At 32.5% G+C, this 19,529-nt stretch overlaps 4 protein-coding genes and 1 long non-coding RNA gene across 9 annotated transcripts in view; 3 read left to right on the top strand and 2 right to left on the bottom strand.

Annotated features, from left to right (window-relative positions):
- Positions 1-9: 9 nt before the first annotated feature.
- LOC105146533 (succinyl-CoA:acetate/propanoyl-CoA:succinate CoA transferase) lies at positions 10-3,193 on the top strand. Its single transcript, XM_011056852.2, has 6 exons — positions 10-313; positions 632-784; positions 869-1,108; positions 1,860-2,264; positions 2,353-2,619; positions 2,712-3,193. Exons 1-6 carry the CDS (start codon positions 145-147, stop codon positions 2,900-2,902), a joined length of 1,425 nt encoding a protein of 474 aa, XP_011055154.1. The 5' UTR covers positions 10-144; the 3' UTR covers positions 2,903-3,193.
- LOC105146532 (TGF-beta-activated kinase 1 and MAP3K7-binding protein 1) lies at positions 2,984-6,398 on the bottom strand. 2 transcript variants are annotated; one of them, XM_087405155.1, is made up of 6 exons: positions 5,980-6,398; positions 4,663-4,914; positions 4,386-4,518; positions 4,084-4,324; positions 3,741-3,997; positions 2,984-3,651 (listed from the first exon to the last, which is right to left on the bottom strand). In XM_087405155.1, exons 2-6 carry the CDS (start codon positions 4,740-4,742, stop codon positions 3,187-3,189), a joined length of 1,176 nt encoding a protein of 391 aa, XP_087261281.1. In that variant the 5' UTR covers positions 4,743-4,914; positions 5,980-6,398; the 3' UTR covers positions 2,984-3,186. The 2 variants fall into 2 exon arrangements, with proteins under 2 accessions (XP_087261281.1, XP_011055152.2); XM_011056850.2 differs by having other exon boundaries at positions 4,663-4,900.
- Positions 6,399-7,911: 1,513 nt separating this feature from the next.
- On the top strand, positions 7,912-11,469 carry abs (ATP-dependent RNA helicase abstrakt). The gene is made up of 10 exons (XM_011056854.2): positions 7,912-8,118; positions 8,276-8,540; positions 8,623-8,968; positions 9,061-9,194; positions 9,421-9,577; positions 9,660-9,822; positions 9,907-10,207; positions 10,360-10,509; positions 10,581-10,763; positions 10,848-11,469. The coding sequence occupies exons 1-10, from the start codon at positions 8,077-8,079 to the stop codon at positions 10,982-10,984; spliced, it is 1,878 nt and encodes a 625-aa protein (XP_011055156.1). The 5' UTR covers positions 7,912-8,076; the 3' UTR covers positions 10,985-11,469.
- Positions 8,944-19,529, bottom strand: part of LOC147909976 (uncharacterized) — a 28,764-nt gene continuing 18,178 nt past the window's right edge. The window contains exons 4-5 of one of the 4 annotated variants that reach the window (XR_015544869.1): positions 15,469-15,735; positions 8,944-9,145 (exon numbers count right to left, since the gene is read on the bottom strand). This is a non-coding gene — a long non-coding RNA (uncharacterized LOC147909976). Of the gene's footprint in view, positions 9,146-15,468; positions 15,736-16,159; positions 16,283-19,529 lie in introns of those variants that run through there. The other 3 variants (XR_015544870.1, XR_015544871.1, XR_015544874.1) reach the window with 3 other exon arrangements.
- LOC105146534 (uncharacterized) lies at positions 12,024-17,767 on the top strand. Its single transcript, XM_011056853.2, has 4 exons — positions 12,024-14,309; positions 15,452-15,769; positions 16,140-16,298; positions 17,266-17,767. Exons 1-4 carry the CDS (start codon positions 13,978-13,980, stop codon positions 17,765-17,767), a joined length of 1,311 nt encoding a protein of 436 aa, XP_011055155.1. The 5' UTR covers positions 12,024-13,977.

Raw genomic sequence — 19,529 nt, 5'->3', positions numbered from 1 at the left:
GATAGAAATGTCAATGGATTCGCTTCGCTAGACATATGCGAACAGTGAGATTTTTTTATATTATGTTTCATATCAATTTTTTATACAATATATCGTGTTATCAATGAGAGCTTGGAGATCTAGCCTTAACAATTTTAAGACGATATGAAAATGTTTCGAAAATTAAAATTGGTGTTCGGAAAAATTCAGCACGCAAAATCTTTCCAATTATGTGGACGGCGATACATGCAAAATTTGAGGGAACCTTCTCAACCTTTAAAACGATGTCCAAAATGGGTTTGCGTGGAAGATGCAATAAAAATCATAAATTCAGGTACTTATAGCCGCATTATATTTTAAGACCAATATTTACTTTATTTTCTATTCAGAAAAGAATTGTTTTTCCAAAAATGTTTGTAATTGACGTTTAAAATTAACAATTCGTTTAAAAAGTTATCTAGATTCATTGAATTATAATACTTAATATAGTTTTAATTTTAATTATTCTAATTTTTTATTCTAATTTTTTAATTCTAATGTGTGAGTAAAAACTATGGTAACTTGAAATTTTTCTTTTTTATATTATTGCAAATGTTACTACAAGATAGAGTTTGATAGAAGTTTGTTGTAAATAAATTATTTTTCTTTCCAGAGCATTTAGTTTTCATACAGGGTGGTGCAGCTACGCCAATGGAATTAGTGCGTGCCATGACCGAACACGGAGTATGCAATAATTTGCGTGGAGTCAGATTATTGCATATGAATCTTGAAGGAGATACGCCATTCGCCAGTCCAGAATTTGAGAGTACGGTACCTGCATTGATTAATCCCACTGATAACAATGCCTGAGTGAGAAATAAATAATAAGATATCTGCGATGATATTTAAGAACATTTCAGGTCCATCAGTCTGTATGTGGGCACTAATCTTAGAGAAGCAGTAAACGAGGGACGAGCAGATTGCATCCCGGTATTCCTACACGAGGCACCAAGATTGTTCTTTGAAAAAAGAATTGTGCCAGATATTGCATTAATTCATGTGAGCATGCCTGACGCGCGTGGATTCTGCTCGCTCGGCGTGAGCGCGGATTGTACCCGTGCCGCGATTTGCACAACCAAAGTTCTCATTGGTCCGTTTTGAATTTAATAATGATGATATTGTTAATAATAATCATAATAATTGAAATTAGACAAAACTATCTTAATATGCAGAGTGTCCCGAATTTAAATAGCCAATTTCGGAAGCATATAGGAAATTTATAACTAACAAAAAAAAGTTCTTTAGAGATATGCTCGTTTTTGCTTCGTTTTGGAGGAAATCATAAAAAAAAAACAAAACATAGTTTCCATTTTTGTCTATTTATTATTTATTATTTATTATTCAATTATTCACGTTATCTTGCTTAATACAGATATTAATCAAAATATTGAATTTTGCATTGCACGCATTGCATCTTGTATGGACAGCTCGTATTGCAACACTGAACATAATAATAAATTCGCCGATTCAGTACTTTTCTGTCTGAAATCGGCACGTATATTCTCACACTGCCTCTAACATTATCGTTGAAGTCGTACACGAAAACAATATTTCGTTTTAAAAACTTTATTCCGCTTCGAAAAAAATAATATTCGAAAATTATCGTTTTGTCCATCGATTTCCCACACGCCCCTGGCGAAATTTGGTCATTTAAATTCGAAACATCCTGTTAGAGAGAGAGAGAGAGAGAGAGAGAGAGAGAGAGAGAGAGAGAGAGAGAGAGAAAGAGAAGAGGGGTGGAAGATCTGGAAGTTAATCTTTAATATTATGTCTTTTGTGCTATACTATGATATTAATATCTACAATAATTTTAAAATTATTATGGAAGTATTTCTTTTCAGCGCAAGTAAACGAGCATATGCCGAGGTCATACGGTGACACAGTGATACATTCGAGCCACTTTGATTGGGCGGTAAGATACGACTGTCCTCTGCCCTGCGTGGCTTGCCCACCGCCTAACGATCTCGAGCAAGAGATAGGTAAAATTATCGCGCAGCGATTAATTGAAGATGGAGCGACACTGCAGCTCGGCATCGGCTGCATCCCTGACGCGGTGCTCTGCTCCTTGGTCAATCACAAAGACCTAGGCGTACACTCTGAAAACATTTGCGATGCAATGGTTGACTTGGTCCAGCATGGTAACATCACAAATAGGTGTAAGACCAAGCACAGAGGACGCATAGTAAGCTCCTTCGCCGTCGGCACGAAAAGATTGTATGATTTCCTGCACAACAATCCGGTCGTCGGTAATTATGATTAATTGGTTTACTTTGATAGTTTTAAAAAAATATATTTTCGCGTTAAATTTTATGATTGTAATTATCGCAACGCAAGAAATGCTAGCGATCAATTACGTGAACGATCCCCGAGTTGTCTCGACGCAGCCGAAAATGACGGCCATCAACTCTTGTATCGAGATGGATCTCACTGGCCAGATATGCTCGGACAGTTTGGGTTGTAAAATATATTCCGGCTTCGGCGGCCAACTGGATTTTCTTCGAGGCGCAGCGATTAGTCAAGACGGTCGTGGAAAAGCTATTATCGCGTTTCCCTCAGTTACCAGCCAAGGGGAGAGTAAAATACAACCGGTGTTGAAAATTGGTATAAGATTAGCAAATGAATGTTGCGAGATAAATTTATTTAATAATAATTATTTAATAAATCTATGATATATTAATATGTCTTTTATACAGGAGCTGGAGTAGTGGTAACAAGAGCTCATGCGCATTATATAGTTACGGAACATGGAGTGGCAGATCTTTTCGGTAAAACCTTACGACAAAGGGCGAATGCACTGATCCAAATCGCGCATCCCGATCACAGAGAATGTCTCGAAAAGGCTGCATTCGAGCGCTTGAAATCTAACCCAACGAAATATTTGTAATGCTTGTGATATGTAAATACAAGTTGTGTAGTAGTCAAAGTTCTATTCTGGTAATAAATTTTGATGACAAGAATACGATACTGCGTTAGAAAATTAATAATTTTATATTTCAATAATAAATATAAATACAATCTTAAAGTTAAAAATATATGCTGCAATGATAGGAACATTCATGTATATTAACACAGTCGCAATATGATCTCAATAATTTATATGTAAATACAAACATATAATTTGTAAATGAAGTATTCAAAAATATATTTTACATCATTTAAAATAAAATGTTAAAAATCTATACCTTCCGGTAGAGTTCCCTCTTTTCTTCTCTTTTCAACATTCTCATAATATTCAGAAAAATCTACATAAGGCTTAATTCTAGCATTTCGCTCTGCCATTCTAGCACCAGGCGGATACAAATCTGATGTTGTTGATGTTTCAGTTGTCGATGTATCGGCATTATCATCTGTAACACCTGTACTGGTGCTCGATAAGTCTTCGTTATCCAGCATATTAATTGGTGCAGTTTGCACCACGGGATTAAATCTGACTGAATGATCGGGCCGATTGGTCGGACTCTTTAGTGCGTGCGGTAGCGGGAAGTTGAAGTTCCGCACTAAAAGAGTTATGTCGTCACGCTTGCCAGTGGTCATGGTATTCTGTGTGTTGCTCATGTTTATATCATGATGAATTCTCACGACTTTGTCGACCACCGCCTGGGCGACTCCAGTTAAAGTCGATTGTACTCGAAACTGGATATTTAAAAATGAATTTATATATTTTAATTGACTGTTTTGATTAAAATTTATATCAAGATTTATTTAGGCTTTAAGTTAATTACCTGCTCAACCGCTATCAAAGCCAATTCCTTATTAACTTGATCTGTTCCGGTCGCTTCTTCTAATGATTTATATAGGCCACGCGACATAAGTAATAAAAATCTACAAGATTCATCGAGCTCGATACTTCCGTGGATTTCTGGTTCGGCAATGATCGGTTCTGCCATGGAAGCTGTTAATTCTTCGAACTCTCTGTATCCTCCTTTAACAAGATAATTACCAAGGCAACGTGTATTTTCCTGATTTCCAAGATGAGATCCTACAATATATATATTTCTATTTATCAAAATCCTTTTTTTTTAAATCAAAACAAATGTCGAATGAATAAGATACATAAAGCCTTACCTTGCCTGATTGATTCAACATCCAAACCCAGTTGAGACAATCGCAAAAGCTCGTCTTCATTTCTTAAGTCATGGTCTAAGCTTAATTGTACTACTCGTAAAACTTGATTGCTATCTGTTTTACACAACAACGCCCTGCTGTCTCCAACATTCGCGACGTAAAGTTTCCCTCTGTAGACTAAAGCAACCACAGCACTAGTACCAGCCGACAGCTCGCAATTTAATGCGTTTAGTTTGTCAACCTAAAAAAATAAATTGTAACAACGCATTAAAAAATGTAGCTGTACAATTTTAATGACTAACCAAGTCTGGAAATTTTTGGTAAGTCTCATAAGGAGTCAATCCATCAGGTATATCAAATTGTAGACTAGCTCGTTCTGCTAATAAATCACCAATTGAATCTTGATATCCTTTCTCAACTGCTATGAATGCTTGCCTGTAGAACAAATACTTTACATATAGAAGATCTTTGGTTGCAACTGTAACACATTAGTTTATTCAGCAAAATATATATTAAAGTTATTTTAAAATTTTATTCATATTATTTATTTAAATTTTTTCATATCAATGAAATTTTTACCGAAGAACTTCCTTTACTTCCTCGTCGGTTGATTTGCCATTTAACTGTCCAAGCAAAATTTCTGCAGCCATCCTTTGCATAGCAAAATTGGCTGCCTTAGTACCTTCATGGCCATCAAATACAGCATAAAGAAATGTGGAGTCGTCATATTTACAATGAAAACTACGATCCTCAAATGAATGCTCTTCCTGTCGATATCCATCTTCTCGATAGATTTGATTAGTAGAAAAGCCTACTCCTGAAATATAAAATCTGCTATCATATTCTAATAATTCTATTGTATAAACTTTGTATATAATTATTATTTGATTTGATATATAAACTAAAATATCATTTCATATCATAATTTTTATACATATAATTTTTCAACATATTAACATCTTTATAATGATGCCTGATTGAGCATCAAATTATTAAAATTGCTTGTCAATTTAATTAGCGATTACTAAAAAAGTTTAATTGTATAAAAACAATTTGGTGCACAGTTTGAAAGACTATAAATGTGGTATATATGCAAGTACATATATAATATATATAATAATTCAAGATTGAATTATTTTAAGCATTAAAAGATCCAGCTTCGACTGTAAAGCCCTAGACACAATGCTAAGGAACAGCGATAATGATAGAAATAACATGATTTCAACTTATCAGAAATTGTACACGCCAGTGTTTCTGAGGTTGAAATCGTCTTATTTCTATCGCTATCACTATTCCTTTGCATTGTGTCTGGGGTTTTATAGGTCTTTTTTATATTTTCACATGTGCGGTCTAAAATAAAATTTTTTAACATTATTTATAATTTTTATAGTTATTGATTTTCGTAATAAAGGAGAGATTTTAGGATAGATACACATCACTAATTAGTCAATTTTAAATAAAATATTCTCATTAGTAAAGCAGTGAAAAGTTACTAGGCACAAGTCAATGAATAGATGTGTGCAACTATGTTGTGTGCTAATGGGATCTTCCCTGATAAAGTATCAAAGCATAAATACAATTAAATATATTTTTTTATGCAAAATAAAATCTTAAGACATAATTTTCATGACAAGTTCAGGCAAAGACGACAAGTATTAATAATAAAAATAATTAACGTATACTGTCTATATAAATCTAATAAAAGTATTAGTAGAGTTGTTGTCCTTGAATTATTACTTGTTAAAAGATATTGTAATTTATTAAATCAAGTAATAAATATACGTTCTCAAAAATTAGCTTTGTACTGAAAATATTAATGTTATTATTATTTCTATTGTGTTAAGGTTATTGTTAAATATTTGATCAATAATTTTAGAATAACAAAGAAAAATATACCGGACTGTTTGCAAACTGGTAAATCGTCCGTCCAGTTATATTGACTGTCCTGAAATAGCATCGAAGCCGGACGTTCCGCACCTGCAGACATTCTTTTCTTTTTATTTTACTTCAACTCATGGTTAGCGAAATGTAACGAAAATTATTTTGCACAATGTTGAATGATGAAAACCAAACAAATTGTAGGTTGGATAATTATTCAGTATAGCCTTCCTCAACTCCAATCTTGATGAAATTAAATTCATTTGAAGCGTTTTTGCGCGAAACAAACAAACTTGGTAGGTAAAAGCGTCACTCTGTCTCACAAATCAAGATATTAATCGTTAAAGTTCATCACTGTTTAGGTTATGATTTCAATTATACCTTCATCTTCTCTATTTTTATTGGCTCTCATATTTCTGTCATATCGACACAGTGTTGCCAGATATCAGTGAAGAAATTTCTCTGTTAATATATACAAATTTCCCTAGTTTTCCCTATTTTTCTTTAATTTTTGGTTTTTATAAATTTTATTAAAATAAAATTGTAAATTATTTTTTATTAATATATCACTAGTGTATACTTGTAGAACTTAAAATGAGACAGATATCAGGAGATGCGGTGGCGTCTCTCGTCAAATATATATTAGGTCATCTAAAAAGTATCCGCGGTTTTTTGTCACTAGATATATGACCATCAACACACATCTAGTGACAAAAAACCGCGGATACTTTTTAGATGACCCAATATTTTTGTAGTGTATACAATACCATGGCTATGTTCGCTTTGGCATTTATAGCACTTGTATCAATTGTTTTTTAGCCCGGATCTACAATAGATTTTTAAGTCTTAAGCCATAAGAAATGGACGAATCACAATCGATTATTCTTCTCGCATTCGGCTGTTGGTCAGTTTCTTACGGTTTTAATTGGTCAGTTTCTTACGGCTTAAGACTTAAAACACCTATTGTAAATCCGGACTAATATTTAAAAATAACAAGGATGAAACGATAAAGATACAATTTTATGATCGCTTGTCGCACTGATAAATGATCACGTGACTGAATTCTTTCTCAATTTGTCCACTTTCTTGTCGCCACCGACACTGTTGAAAAGTTGGATTAATTCAACTTTTATGGGCCCTCTACAATAAGCCAATTAGTCGTAAATCAGAAGGCGGAAGCTAAAAATTGACCAATTGCAGTCGTCAATTTTTCACTGCTTTCTTCTTATTATTTATTACTTATTATTATTTGGATAGCTCCTGCCTCCAGTATTGAGAGGAGACAATATGATCAGATCATGTCAAGATACATGAGCTGCTCAAACTGGCTGTTTCAGCGACAAAAAAGATCACATGACGACTTTTGTTGCAAACATTTAGAGCTACAATTTTATACATAATATTAGAGCGACAATTTTATACATGAAGAAGGATAAGAAGCGTTAAATTTGACATTTGAACGACAGATTGATATGTTGTTTGTATTTTTCATGTATCATTTACAATATTAATACGAATTAAACATTATTAGATTATTCTGATTGCATCGAATCCCCATTAAATTTGACAAATAGTAACGTAAATATATCAGATTTAATATACATATATAATTAATATAATTACATATTTAAAAATTAAAAAATATATAATAATGATAAAAGATATAAGATAAATATTTTACCAATATCTTAAGTCCCGACTTGTAAGCTTAATAGATGATTAAATACTTAGCCTCTTTTGAGTTATGGTTTTACTGTTTATCAGTACAGTTGCGGGATTCTCTAAACGTTTTATTAACAATTGTTGCTATCGTGAACAAGCGACAATCGCGTTGTCTTCTAGGATTATCTTGTCATTGTTAACGCTAGTTAACGATAGTTAGCGATAATCATCGATAAGACGTTTAGAGAATCCCGCTAGAGGTCTTCAGGCATCGGAAGCATCCGAGCGACTTTTCCGAACACAACTTCCGTTTCTTTCCTCAGCGTTTTTGTAGCACTTTTTAGTGTAATACTTTACAATTACATGGAATAATAATAAAATATAAGTAATTAATGCTCTAATATATCGCAGAATAATCTTCTTCCAATAAATTGTAATAAGAATATTTCTACAATGAATCAGGATAATCGGGATAACAATGAATCTGCAATAAAGGTTAGAAATGTTTGTTTATGAATATTTTTAATTTTATAACCTGTGCAATTTGTAATGTAAATAAAGTTTCCTTTACATCTTCAAGTATTTTTTAAATATTTTATGATATAACGTATATTTCCTTACTACTGTATATTAAATTGTTTTGAATGTACAGAGGTATAGAAGGAAAGAAGAAGACAGCCCTTTGGATACTGACGATGATTACGAACCATATGTACCTGTTAAGCATCGTAAAAAGCAATTGCTCATGAAATTGGGTAAACTCGGACAATTAAAAGAAGAATCTACTAATGGCATTGGAAAGAGTAGTAGTGAGAATGAGAAAGATGATGCTGACAATGATGATGGACAGGTTTGGGGAAGGAAATCAAATATCTCTCTTCTTGATCAACACACTGAATTGAAGAAATTGGCTGAAGGTACAGAATCTTCATGAATAGAGTTTTAATAAATAATGAAAAAGTATTTAATTAAGATTTATTCATAAAATTCTATTAACAGCCAAGAAGGAGAGTGCTATGGAGAAACAGTTGAAGGAGGAGGAGAAGATTCTGGAAAGTGTGGCTGAGAATAAAGCTTTAATGGGTGTGGCTGAATTAGCCAAGGGTATTCAATACAAGGATTCTATCAAAACCAATTGGCAACCGCCAAGAGTGATACTTAATCTCGGTGAGATGCGTCATGAGAGAGTACGTAGAAAGCTCAGAATACTTGTGGAAGGTGATGAAGTACCGCCACCCTTGAAAACTTTTAAGGAAATGAAATTTCATAAAGGAATCTTATATGGATTGGAACAGAAGGGTATCATCAAGCCAACTCCAATTCAAGTTCAAGGAATACCCACAGTGTGAGTCTCCAATTGATGTTATAATTGCGCTTATTATTCTTATTAATTGTGTAATACATTCAATGAATAATATAAATGTTAAATATTCACAGATTGTCTGGTCGCGACATGATTGGTATAGCTTCCACTGGTAGTGGTAAAACGTTGGTGTTTGTTTTACCTATCATTGAATTTTGTCTGGAACAAGAAATCGATATGCCATTCATTAAAAAGGAGGGACCTTATGGTAAATGTTTACAATAAATAGAATTATCGAGAATATATATATATATATATATATATATATGTATATATTAGGTGTTGGAATTAATTCGTAGCGTTTTACAAGTGATGGGAAGTACTTTCATTAATGTATTTTTTAATGCTCATGTGAAATAAATAACATTCTTTCATTAAAAAACGCTACGAATTAATTCCAACACCTAATATATATAAATATTTTTTATTCATAGGCTTGATAATATGTCCTTCAAGAGAATTGGCTAAGCAAACCTATGACATAATTCGGCACTACACCAATAGCTTAAGACAAACGGACTGTCCAGAGATACGCTGTTGCTTGGCAATAGGAGGTGTGCCAGTTTCAGAGTCGTTAGCTATAATCAACAAGTTAGTGATTATTATTGTTAATTATATTTTTCATATTTTTATCTCTAATATGTTGCAATTTATTTTTTATTATTATTCATAGAGGTGTACATATAATGGTAGCAACACCAGGACGATTGATGGATATGTTACATAAAAAGATGGTTACTTTAAGTGTATGCCGTTATCTTTGCATGGACGAGGCAGATCGCATGATAGATATGGGATTCGAAGAAGATGTTCGAACAATATTTTCTTTTTTTAAGGTAAGTACTTTCTCATGTATTTTATGCAAGATGAAAAGATTAAATGTTTATTAAAATAATAATAATAATTGTTGTCTGTCACAGGGTCAGAGGCAAACGCTTTTATTTTCTGCTACTATGCCGAAAAGAATTCAAAATTTTGCGCGTTCAGCATTAGTGAAACCTGTAACTATAAACGTTGGCCGCGCTGGTGCTGCGTCAATGAACGTAATACAAGAGGTGGAATATGTCAAGCAAGAGGCTAAGATTGTTTATCTCTTGGAATGTCTTCAGAAAACTGCACCGCCAGTTTTAATATTCGCAGAGAAGAAGCGTGACGTGGATGCCATCCATGAGTATCTGCTCATAAAAGGAGTGGAAGCTGTTGCGATACATGGAGGAATAGGTACAATATTTCAGACAAACTACATTGTATTAAACATTAATATATTGATATAAAATTATTGCAATATTACTGATCAATCATATTAATTCTTCACAATTAAAATATCAATGTAAATTAAATATATTCACATTCCTTTTATTATATTCTTTCAGATCAGGAAGAAAGATCACGTTCAGTGGAAGCGTTTCGCGCAGGTCGAAAAGACGTACTCGTTGCGACAGACGTTGCATCAAAGGGTCTCGATTTTGCTGATGTGCAACACGTTATTAATTATGACATGCCAGACGACGTAGAAAATTACGGTAATATATATGTGATAAATGAAAAATGGTGATGAAAAAAGAGATATTTAACATAATTTTGTAATTTTTAGTGCACAGGATAGGACGAACTGGCCGTTCCGGACGTACTGGTATAGCAACGACTTTCATTAATAAAGCAAACGATGAATCAGTACTACTCGATCTTAAACATTTACTAATGGAAGCAAAGCAAAAGGTGCCACCATTCTTGCTGGAACTTTGTTCTGAGAATGAAAAATATCTCAATCTGGGAGGTAAGATATATTTTTTTTTCTTTATAAATTTATGTCGTTATTTCTTGTAATTCTAAAGAATTCTTCTTTCTTGTTTTATCGCAGATGAACGCGGATGCAGTTATTGTGGTGGACTCGGACACAGAATTACAGAGTGTCCAAAATTGGAGGCTGTGCAAAACAAGCAGGCGTCCAATATCGGGCGTCGCGATTATCTGGCTAGTAATGCCGCCGATTATTGAGTGACGCATTTTAAAATTGTATTTATTGTAAATATGTATAGTACATACAGGGTGAGTAAAAAGTTCCGGACCATTGAAATATCTCGAAAGTAAAGTATTTTTTGGGAAAAATGATTCAGATAAAAGTTGTAGGGTTTAAAAATATCTATTTACTGATCACATCTATTTGATTTTGGGTGGCATCGCCAAGATCAGGTCAATCGATTTTTTTTAAATAGAACACCCTATTTTTTATTCCAGAATTTAATAGTTAATTAATGGCAACACCATCCAAAGTCAAACAGACGTGATCAGTATAAATAGATCTTTTAAAACTCTACAACTTTTGTCTGAATCATTTTTTACCAAAATGCTTTGTTTTCGAGATATTTCACTTGTCCAGGATTTTTTATTCCCCTGTATATGAAAATCCATTCCTGTGATTTAAATTAATGTTATATAAGCAATTTAACAACAAAAAAAAAAGAACTAAATGCTATATATAATTGTTTATTTATTGCATTACCATTCTTTAGTTTTCAACATAAAAAAATTTTGATAAATGTTTACAATAAGGGATTTGGCTCTGATTTTGATCTTGTCATATGTTATCAAAGTCATAAGTGATCTCTAAAAGGTGTTAAAGTGTTTGTTACTTTTGTTAGAAAGTTATTAATCTTTAAACTGTCGGCATTTTTTATTAAAATATTGATTCTTTTTCCTCAAAAATATTTCTATATAAGTAATATATACATGGCGCAAAATTTCGAGATTTATGCAGAATCACAAAAATGGCTTTCCCGGCAAAGAACATATGATCAAATATAAAAAAAATATTTATTTATAAGTTCTTATAAGAACGAAGAACTTTTAATTTAAAAAACAATGTCGAGAGTAGTTTTATGTTTTAAAATATTTCGTTATATTTGACTCTTATGTCCTGTATTCTCTCGGTATTGTTTTTCTAAAAAATATTGTATTTTGGGGGTTTTTGATCTCTCTCGCTTGATTCCAATTCTGAGCATAGATTCATTTCAAGCCCTAAGCGCAATATTGACAACATAAATGAAAAATGTATAGACTCAGAACTTTCCTTTAGCATTATTCAGAGCTCACGATGGATGTAGAAAATTTATAGTTCCTTTTTGGCTCTCCTTTTTTGTTTGGTTTTTAAAATTTATTTTTTATATTTTTTTTACTTTTTTTGTTTTATAATTTTTTTATTTTTTTTTATATTTTAATTTTTTGTATATTTTTCAATACTTATACAGGGTACTGAAAGTTTTAGCCAATCTTTTATGTAGATAGAATGGATTACTGAGTCGAAAAATCCTGTATCATTTTGCAATTTTCGTAATAGTTAATAAGATATTAATTACTAAAAATTGCCAAATATTGGCCTTGAATAATTTTTTACTCAAATACGGTCAACTTTACAGAAAAACTGCAAGAGATCAAAATCATTTATTTTCTTTTCATAGAACTCTAAGAATTTTTTCAAAATTTTTTATTAATTTTTTAGTACTGGATTTTATTATTTTTACCAACATGAGAAAATATGGATATTAAAAAATTTTTTAAAAATTCTAAAAAATTCCTCGGAACTTTATGAGAAGAAAATAAATGATTTTTGTCTCTCGTCGTTTTACGTAGAATTAAAAAATCTATCTGAAACAGTATAATTACAAATCTTATTTCGCCCTGTAAAGCAGTGAATTTTTTTTAACAAGTAATGAGCACCAATTAAAACTTATTAGATATGCCTCAAAGTTACTCAAGGTTATGACAACTTTTACAATATATGTTAATATCAAGATCATCAGAGCTGAGAGTCTCTTATGTGACTGTAAAAAAACTAAACATTTACCAAAATTTGTTAATGAACTAAAAAACTCAAAAAACGAGATTCTATAGATTTTCCAAATTCATATGTTGTTTCCACTTCCACGTTCTATGCCATGAGAGTCGGATAATGATTGGTTGAATCTCAGGCCGTATTTTTGAAAAATATTTTAAATTGTCAAGAGTGCTCATTATTTTTATTCTTCAATATTATATTACTGTATAAATTAATTTTATTTTCGGTATAAAAGTCGCATAAAGCAAGAACATCCTTTCATTTATGCCAACTTCAGAGATACAGTCATTTCGATTTAAGAGATGCGTTTTGTAAAAACGAAACAAAAGCTGCCGCGTCTGTCACCAGTGATTTCTTCACATAAACCTTCCAGGCCTGTCATAATACAAAATTCCTGTACATGATGCCAAATTGATCAATCTGGCCTTAATTAAGTGCCGGTTATACCTATCGGTATGACTGTTAACGGGTTGCAAACTTTCGCAAGATGAAAAAATATTGGATCCATTATTTGAGCGCCAAGAAAAATCATCGCGCTAACCAGAAAAGTTTACCTTTTGGAGACTCTAGAAAATATATTTTTACGAGGTTTTTAAAATTTCTTTTTCGACTTTTTCAATAGTCATTCAATCTAAGTCATTATGTTTTGGATTATTTTTCTGAATAGTATTAAATAAGATCATAAATGCAGTGTTATAAAAATGTAATATCATAAAGACATGTCATTTCTCACAAAGACATGTCGATATGTACCAATCTAAGTGCAGAAATATTATTATATTTTTATTTAAAAAAAAATCAAACAGAGTGCTTTCCATGGTGACACAAATCGATACAATATTGTTCTATCTTTGTTATTCATTGGAATATCAAGAAAGATAGAAGGATATGACATTAAATGGAAAGCACTCATAATTTAGCAAAAGAATTTTTTGTTAGATTTCTAGAGGATAAAAGTGACAGCAGTTTCGTCCTCTCTCCTTGACCTTTGTTTCGTTCTCTCTCTCTCTCTCTCTCATAATGAAATTTTATAATAAACATTAATAGTATATTACTATAAAAATATTGTGTGTGTATATATATATATATATATATAAATTTATATAATGTATATTAATTTTTAATGTCAAGAATTACCTAATATCAATAACAATCAATGATGGCGACCCGAAAACCACGAATTCAACCTGGTCTGACAAAGACACAGGCACTACGACAGGCGAGAAGTGCCACTGTAGTAAAAGAGTATGAACGGAAGGAAACAGCGCGACAACCACAACCAGTCCCCTTGGCAGGTCCTAGTAGAAGGCAATATACTCCAGCCGAGCCGAGGAGAGTCGACTTTGCCAGACCAACTATGACAAAGGCGATGATGGCTCGAATGAAGCATGCGGAAAAGTTCAAGCAGGAATATGAACGTAAACGAGAGGAAGCTATGCCACGAAGGAGGCCAAGAAGGACACCTGCACCAATCGGTGGTGATCCTAGGTGAATTTCGAAAATTATGTGCAGCATATCGATATATTATTTCAGCTGGGAAGTCTCTAAAACGTTTCGCATGCTGAACTGAACGTCGCTTCTTTAAAACTCCTGAGTAGTCGCTGCGGCCATGTTGGAATTATGACGTCAGAAGCGAGGAATGACACGTTAATTTATGTTACGTGCCATTTGTAAATAAAGGCAATTTGAATAAATCTAAATAACGAGATCGCTTTAAAACATTTGTAAAAATTAAACAAAATTGTAATTTCTTCTCTTGATAGACAGCAAATGATCGTAAAAGACACATAAAGTGAGCCTATACTCAAACAGAAACACACGATCTGACAGCGGTTGAACGAATTAAAAATACGCTTTTATTCCAAGATAACTTTAGTTTTCTTCAATACTAGAAATTTAAAACGCCAATTCGGCGCGCAATTAGAAAAGATTATAATATGGTATATATGCAAGTACATATATATAAATTAGTAATTCAAGAATTATTTAAAGCGATGAAGATCCAGCTTCGACCGTAATAGGCATTTTAAATTTCTAGTATTGATTGTGTTTCTCACATATGCGGTCTAAAATAAAGTTTCTTAATATTGTTTAGCTTTCTTCAATTACGACTTTAAAAAGTCACATTTTTAATTAAGCACATAATAATGAAATGGCACGTAACATAAAATTTCGTTGTCAAAACATTACTTTTCACGTCTAATAAAGTTAATTCACCCGTTTTCCAAGATTATCCTGACAAATCACGTTTCGCGAATGACGACTTGCCCAATTGACAGGTTTCACAGAAAGAATAATTTTTATCTTTGAGTTTGAGTCTTCGCATATACAATCATTTTTAGCCATATCTGGCAAATAGATCCTTGATTTACATAGTCTAAACGTTCATGCCACATTTTTAAGTTCGTGACCAAAAGATTGATTCTGTTTGAATTAGCTTGAATCGATTTTAAAATTTATAAATGATAAAGTGATTGCACTAGGTGCAAAACAGGATAATGACAAAAAATGTACGTGATATTATAGTACAGCGTATCAACTGTACTTGTACTGCGTACCGTTTAGGTATATCATGGTACCGATTTTCTTGAAATGCATCTTAAATATATTTTACAATTTTTACACTCTAGACTTGGTAGAGAGAGACCACGAGCTATTAGACGTGCCCCGACAGTGTCTCCGCCGATTTCGCCTCCTAGAGTGAGAAGGCCAGAGAGAAGAGTGCCGGAACCGATTCCGGCTATCCCTGAGAGAACCAGGGAATTAGCGAGATCCATGAATGCCCAGGTAATCCAAGCCGAGCCAGTAGGCGAGGGTCCAATTGATAGCATTGTGATACCACCGAGATCAGTGAACGAGAATCGGACCACTATCGTCAGCATCCCTCAACCACCTGTGGCCATTGAACCGCCATCTGAAATAGCAAATCGTTCGATTCAAGTGATCAAGTAAAGCTTGAAATTATCTCGATGATGTTCTGAAAAGTAGATGAATAAAACTAAATCTAAAAAGATTCGTTCTTGCGATGAAAGTTGGAAAATTGCGGATCTCCTTTATTCCTTTTTGTCTTTAACGCAAAGAAAAAAAAAAGATTATACTTCAACATGCAAATCGGATTATGTATTCATAACTTCTGAATCTTCTAAGAAACATTACAATAAACTTAACGAATTCAGAAGTATTTCATGACGAATATTGGGAATTTCTTTGTTCATGGAATAAATAATTCTAAAGAATTTTTTAAGTTCTTTTATTTTTTTATCAGATTAATAATTGCAATGTTTCAATGACTTATTAATTATGAACGTTGTTTGATAGTGAAACTCTCGATGAGAATGATGCTGCTGAAGCGGTCACAGTGCAGGGCAAGTTGGAGGACTTGCAACAAGCGAGACGAGACTTTGTGATGGCTGTGGCGAATGTCGGTGGTAATGCCGTAAAACTCGCAGAAGAAGAAAGACCTAGATACATTTACAGGTGAGAATATCACGAGGAAGAGAGAAAATAAAGAGTTAAAGTTTTTTAAGTTAAAACATGTTAATGTTCGATCAACATGCAAATATTTTTAGTCTAGTTACATTTAAAAGCCAATTAAAGCAAGCTAAGGAAGGGATAACATAGTGTGTGCAGTTAGACCGTATCTCTCTAAATCTCCACCATCTTCATCTATAAAATTATATTCATGAGTTTCAAGAAGTTACAACTGTAAAACGCTAAATATGGGACGGTATTCATAGTCCATTTTTATTTTAAAACTGACTTAAGTATAATGTCTTAAAATGTTAATATAGTCCTTGGATTAACTTACCACATCTTAAGATTACTTAAGATAGTCTTAAATGTAAGAATCGACTATGAATACTGGCCTGTTTCGAGTCGTGAAATTGGTATTGAACCTTTCCTTTCTCTATCTTTTTATCTATTGATTTTATGTGAATATGGCAATGGAGACATTTGTTCAGATTCACAAGAAATATAACATATCTCAAAACGGACCGATTTGATCGGGATTATTGTTCCCATGGACTTCTATAAATAGACTGCCAACTTTGCCTCTATCTTTGAAAACAGCGCTGAGGTGATATTTCATTTGTGCGTTTTTGTCACACGATAAATTTTTCAAACCTAATGATTGGCTATGATGGGATAGAGAGATTCGAAGATCTCTCTGTTCTGTACACGTTTACCGTACGATAAAAACGTATAAATGAAATAGCACCCCTGGGCAGCGACATATTTAGTTCTCTCATTCACCATGTATAAATTACATGGATAAATCACACGATACTCACAATGAGAACTAAAACAAAGGCAACTCGGAATCAGGTCATCTCTTTCTATTGCATTGAGTCAGCAATCTATTTATATTTTTTGATAAAGTTTCACTTTTACATATCAGTTAGTTGGAATTTATCAAGTTAATCAATGTCCATGTTTAATACAGAGTTCCTGACATTGAAAGCGAGATGTTCCGTATCGAATACGGTCGAGAACATCCAGCCGTCGTGGCGGCACGCGAATTCGCCCAAAGAAGTATGGCCGGAATTAGGGCGCGTGAGGCAGCTCGTCGAACTAAACGGGAATTCGAGAGGATAGCTCAGGAGCCATTGCCGGAGGATCTGCGTTTTGATGTGCCTTTCGAGGAAGAGTTTTTACGTGAAGGCGACATATCCTGGGAAGAGGAGGAAGACATACCAATTGTGTCTAGGATAAAACCCACGATGCGCGACATACCAAGGCGCGAGGCACCTTATGAGTATCCTCCATTCGATCCAGAGGAGCTAGAGAGATTTTTCGACATAGAACAGTATCCAATAAGTCCACTACGTGGACCACCACCTGGTCGCGAGCATCTCCCACCGGATCTTTGGGAATTAGAGGATCCTTGGGCATTTGGCTATCCACAGCCAGACATATCCGATCTCATTCGCTTCGAGAGCCCTTAGTCCTTCGTCTACCATACATGATCTGGTAGACTTGTTTTCATTTTCAAAATTGATCTAAGATATTCTATGCTATAAAAAAATAATTAAATATACTCGATTTGAAATATATGTTATGTCATTTTCTTTCGTAATTCGTTATATTGTTTGTCAATTAAATTGTATTGAAATGATTTGCAGAAGTGCGTACGTAATGAGGGGAATCAATGAAGATCGATAAATTAAGCCTTTAAACATTTGTGAAACACAAGAAATCATCATTTATCAACATCCGTCTTGCATCATTTGATTTATTATAAGAAACACTGTACAATACTTTTTTTGTACAATACTTAAATATTCAGTATTTAAATTTATGAATATTGTATTGCAGAGTCTCAAATAAACATGGATTTTTAAAGAATATTATACTTCGTTCCTATTTTATCTTTCGAGAATTTGAATGAAAATAACAATAATAAAAATTTTTATATATTAAATATTGATAAAAAACAAACTAATAATTCTAAAAACTATGATTTATTTCTTTTATCTTAATTTTATATAAATTTTGAGATATCATTTAACATAAGAAAGAAATATATTAAAATGTATTCATATTGTTTGGAAAAAGATCTAACAAACAAGCGAAATTTATCAGAGAAACTAGAAAACAACTAATATGCTTATCTTTTCATTATTATCTTATTGTATTTGCGTGTCTAAAGTACTTTAGATTGTGTTTTTTACAACCTTAATCCGTGTTTCAATTTTTTAATAATATATAATACCGTGAATTAAAGGCAGCAGGTAATATGGTTTCGTTACTTAAGTAATTGTGACATATAACAATGATAAATATGTCGATTAGGGGAGGCAGCCGATGACCTTGACCTTGACATATGTTGTCATAACTCTCAGTGACCTTCACCAGATTTTAGCTATCGCTCGTTATTCATTAAAAAGTTATTAACAAAAAAGTTCATCAATAAAACCTAACTTTTAAACGCAACTGTGCTCTGATGAAACAAATTTTCTGCTTTAATGCAAAATATTTCCTTATACAGGATGTTTGGAAAATAATGATAAATTTTTCGCAGAATTAACTAAACTGAGAAGAAAAGTCCTCTACCATTTTACGATTTTAGCAATAGTTAATAAAATAATTGCTAAAAATTGCCAAAAATTGATATTTTAATAATTTTTTACTCAAATACTATCAACTTTATATAAAAACTGCAAGAGACAAAAATTATTTATTTTCTTCTCATAGAGCTTCAAAAATTTTTTCAGAATTTTTTTATCAACTTTTTAATACTGCATTTTCTTATTTGATATTTTTATCATAAGAAAATACGGTATTAAAAAATTCTGAAAAATTTTGAAAAAATTCTTAGAGTTCTATGAGAAGAAAATAAACAATTTTTGTCTCTTGCAGTTTTCTGTAAAGTTGATAGTAATTGAGTAAAAAGTTATTGAAGATTTTCAGCAATTTTTAGTAATTAATATCTTGTTAATTATTGCGAAAATTGCAAAATGGTAAAGAATTTTTTGACTCAGTCCGCTCTACCTGCTCATGAAATATTTGGCAATTATTTTAGGACACCATGTATGTTTCTTTTAATATAGTTTAATTTTGAGCTCATCTTTCTTATTACAACGTACTATTTTCTATTTTGAAAGATAAACTAAAAATTCCATTCGTGCACACACACTATTGTAGTGTTTAAAATTCTTGTTAGAATATCTGTTAGATATTCTAACAAACTAGAGACGAACTTGTACG

The sequence above is a fragment of the Acromyrmex echinatior genome, chromosome 4 (genome assembly GCF_024713525.1).
Source record: "Acromyrmex echinatior isolate Ae372 chromosome 4, ASM2471352v2, whole genome shotgun sequence".
NCBI classification, from domain to species: domain Eukaryota; kingdom Metazoa; phylum Arthropoda; class Insecta; order Hymenoptera; family Formicidae; genus Acromyrmex; species Acromyrmex echinatior.
This window is presented reverse-complemented; position numbering and strand designations above follow the sequence as displayed.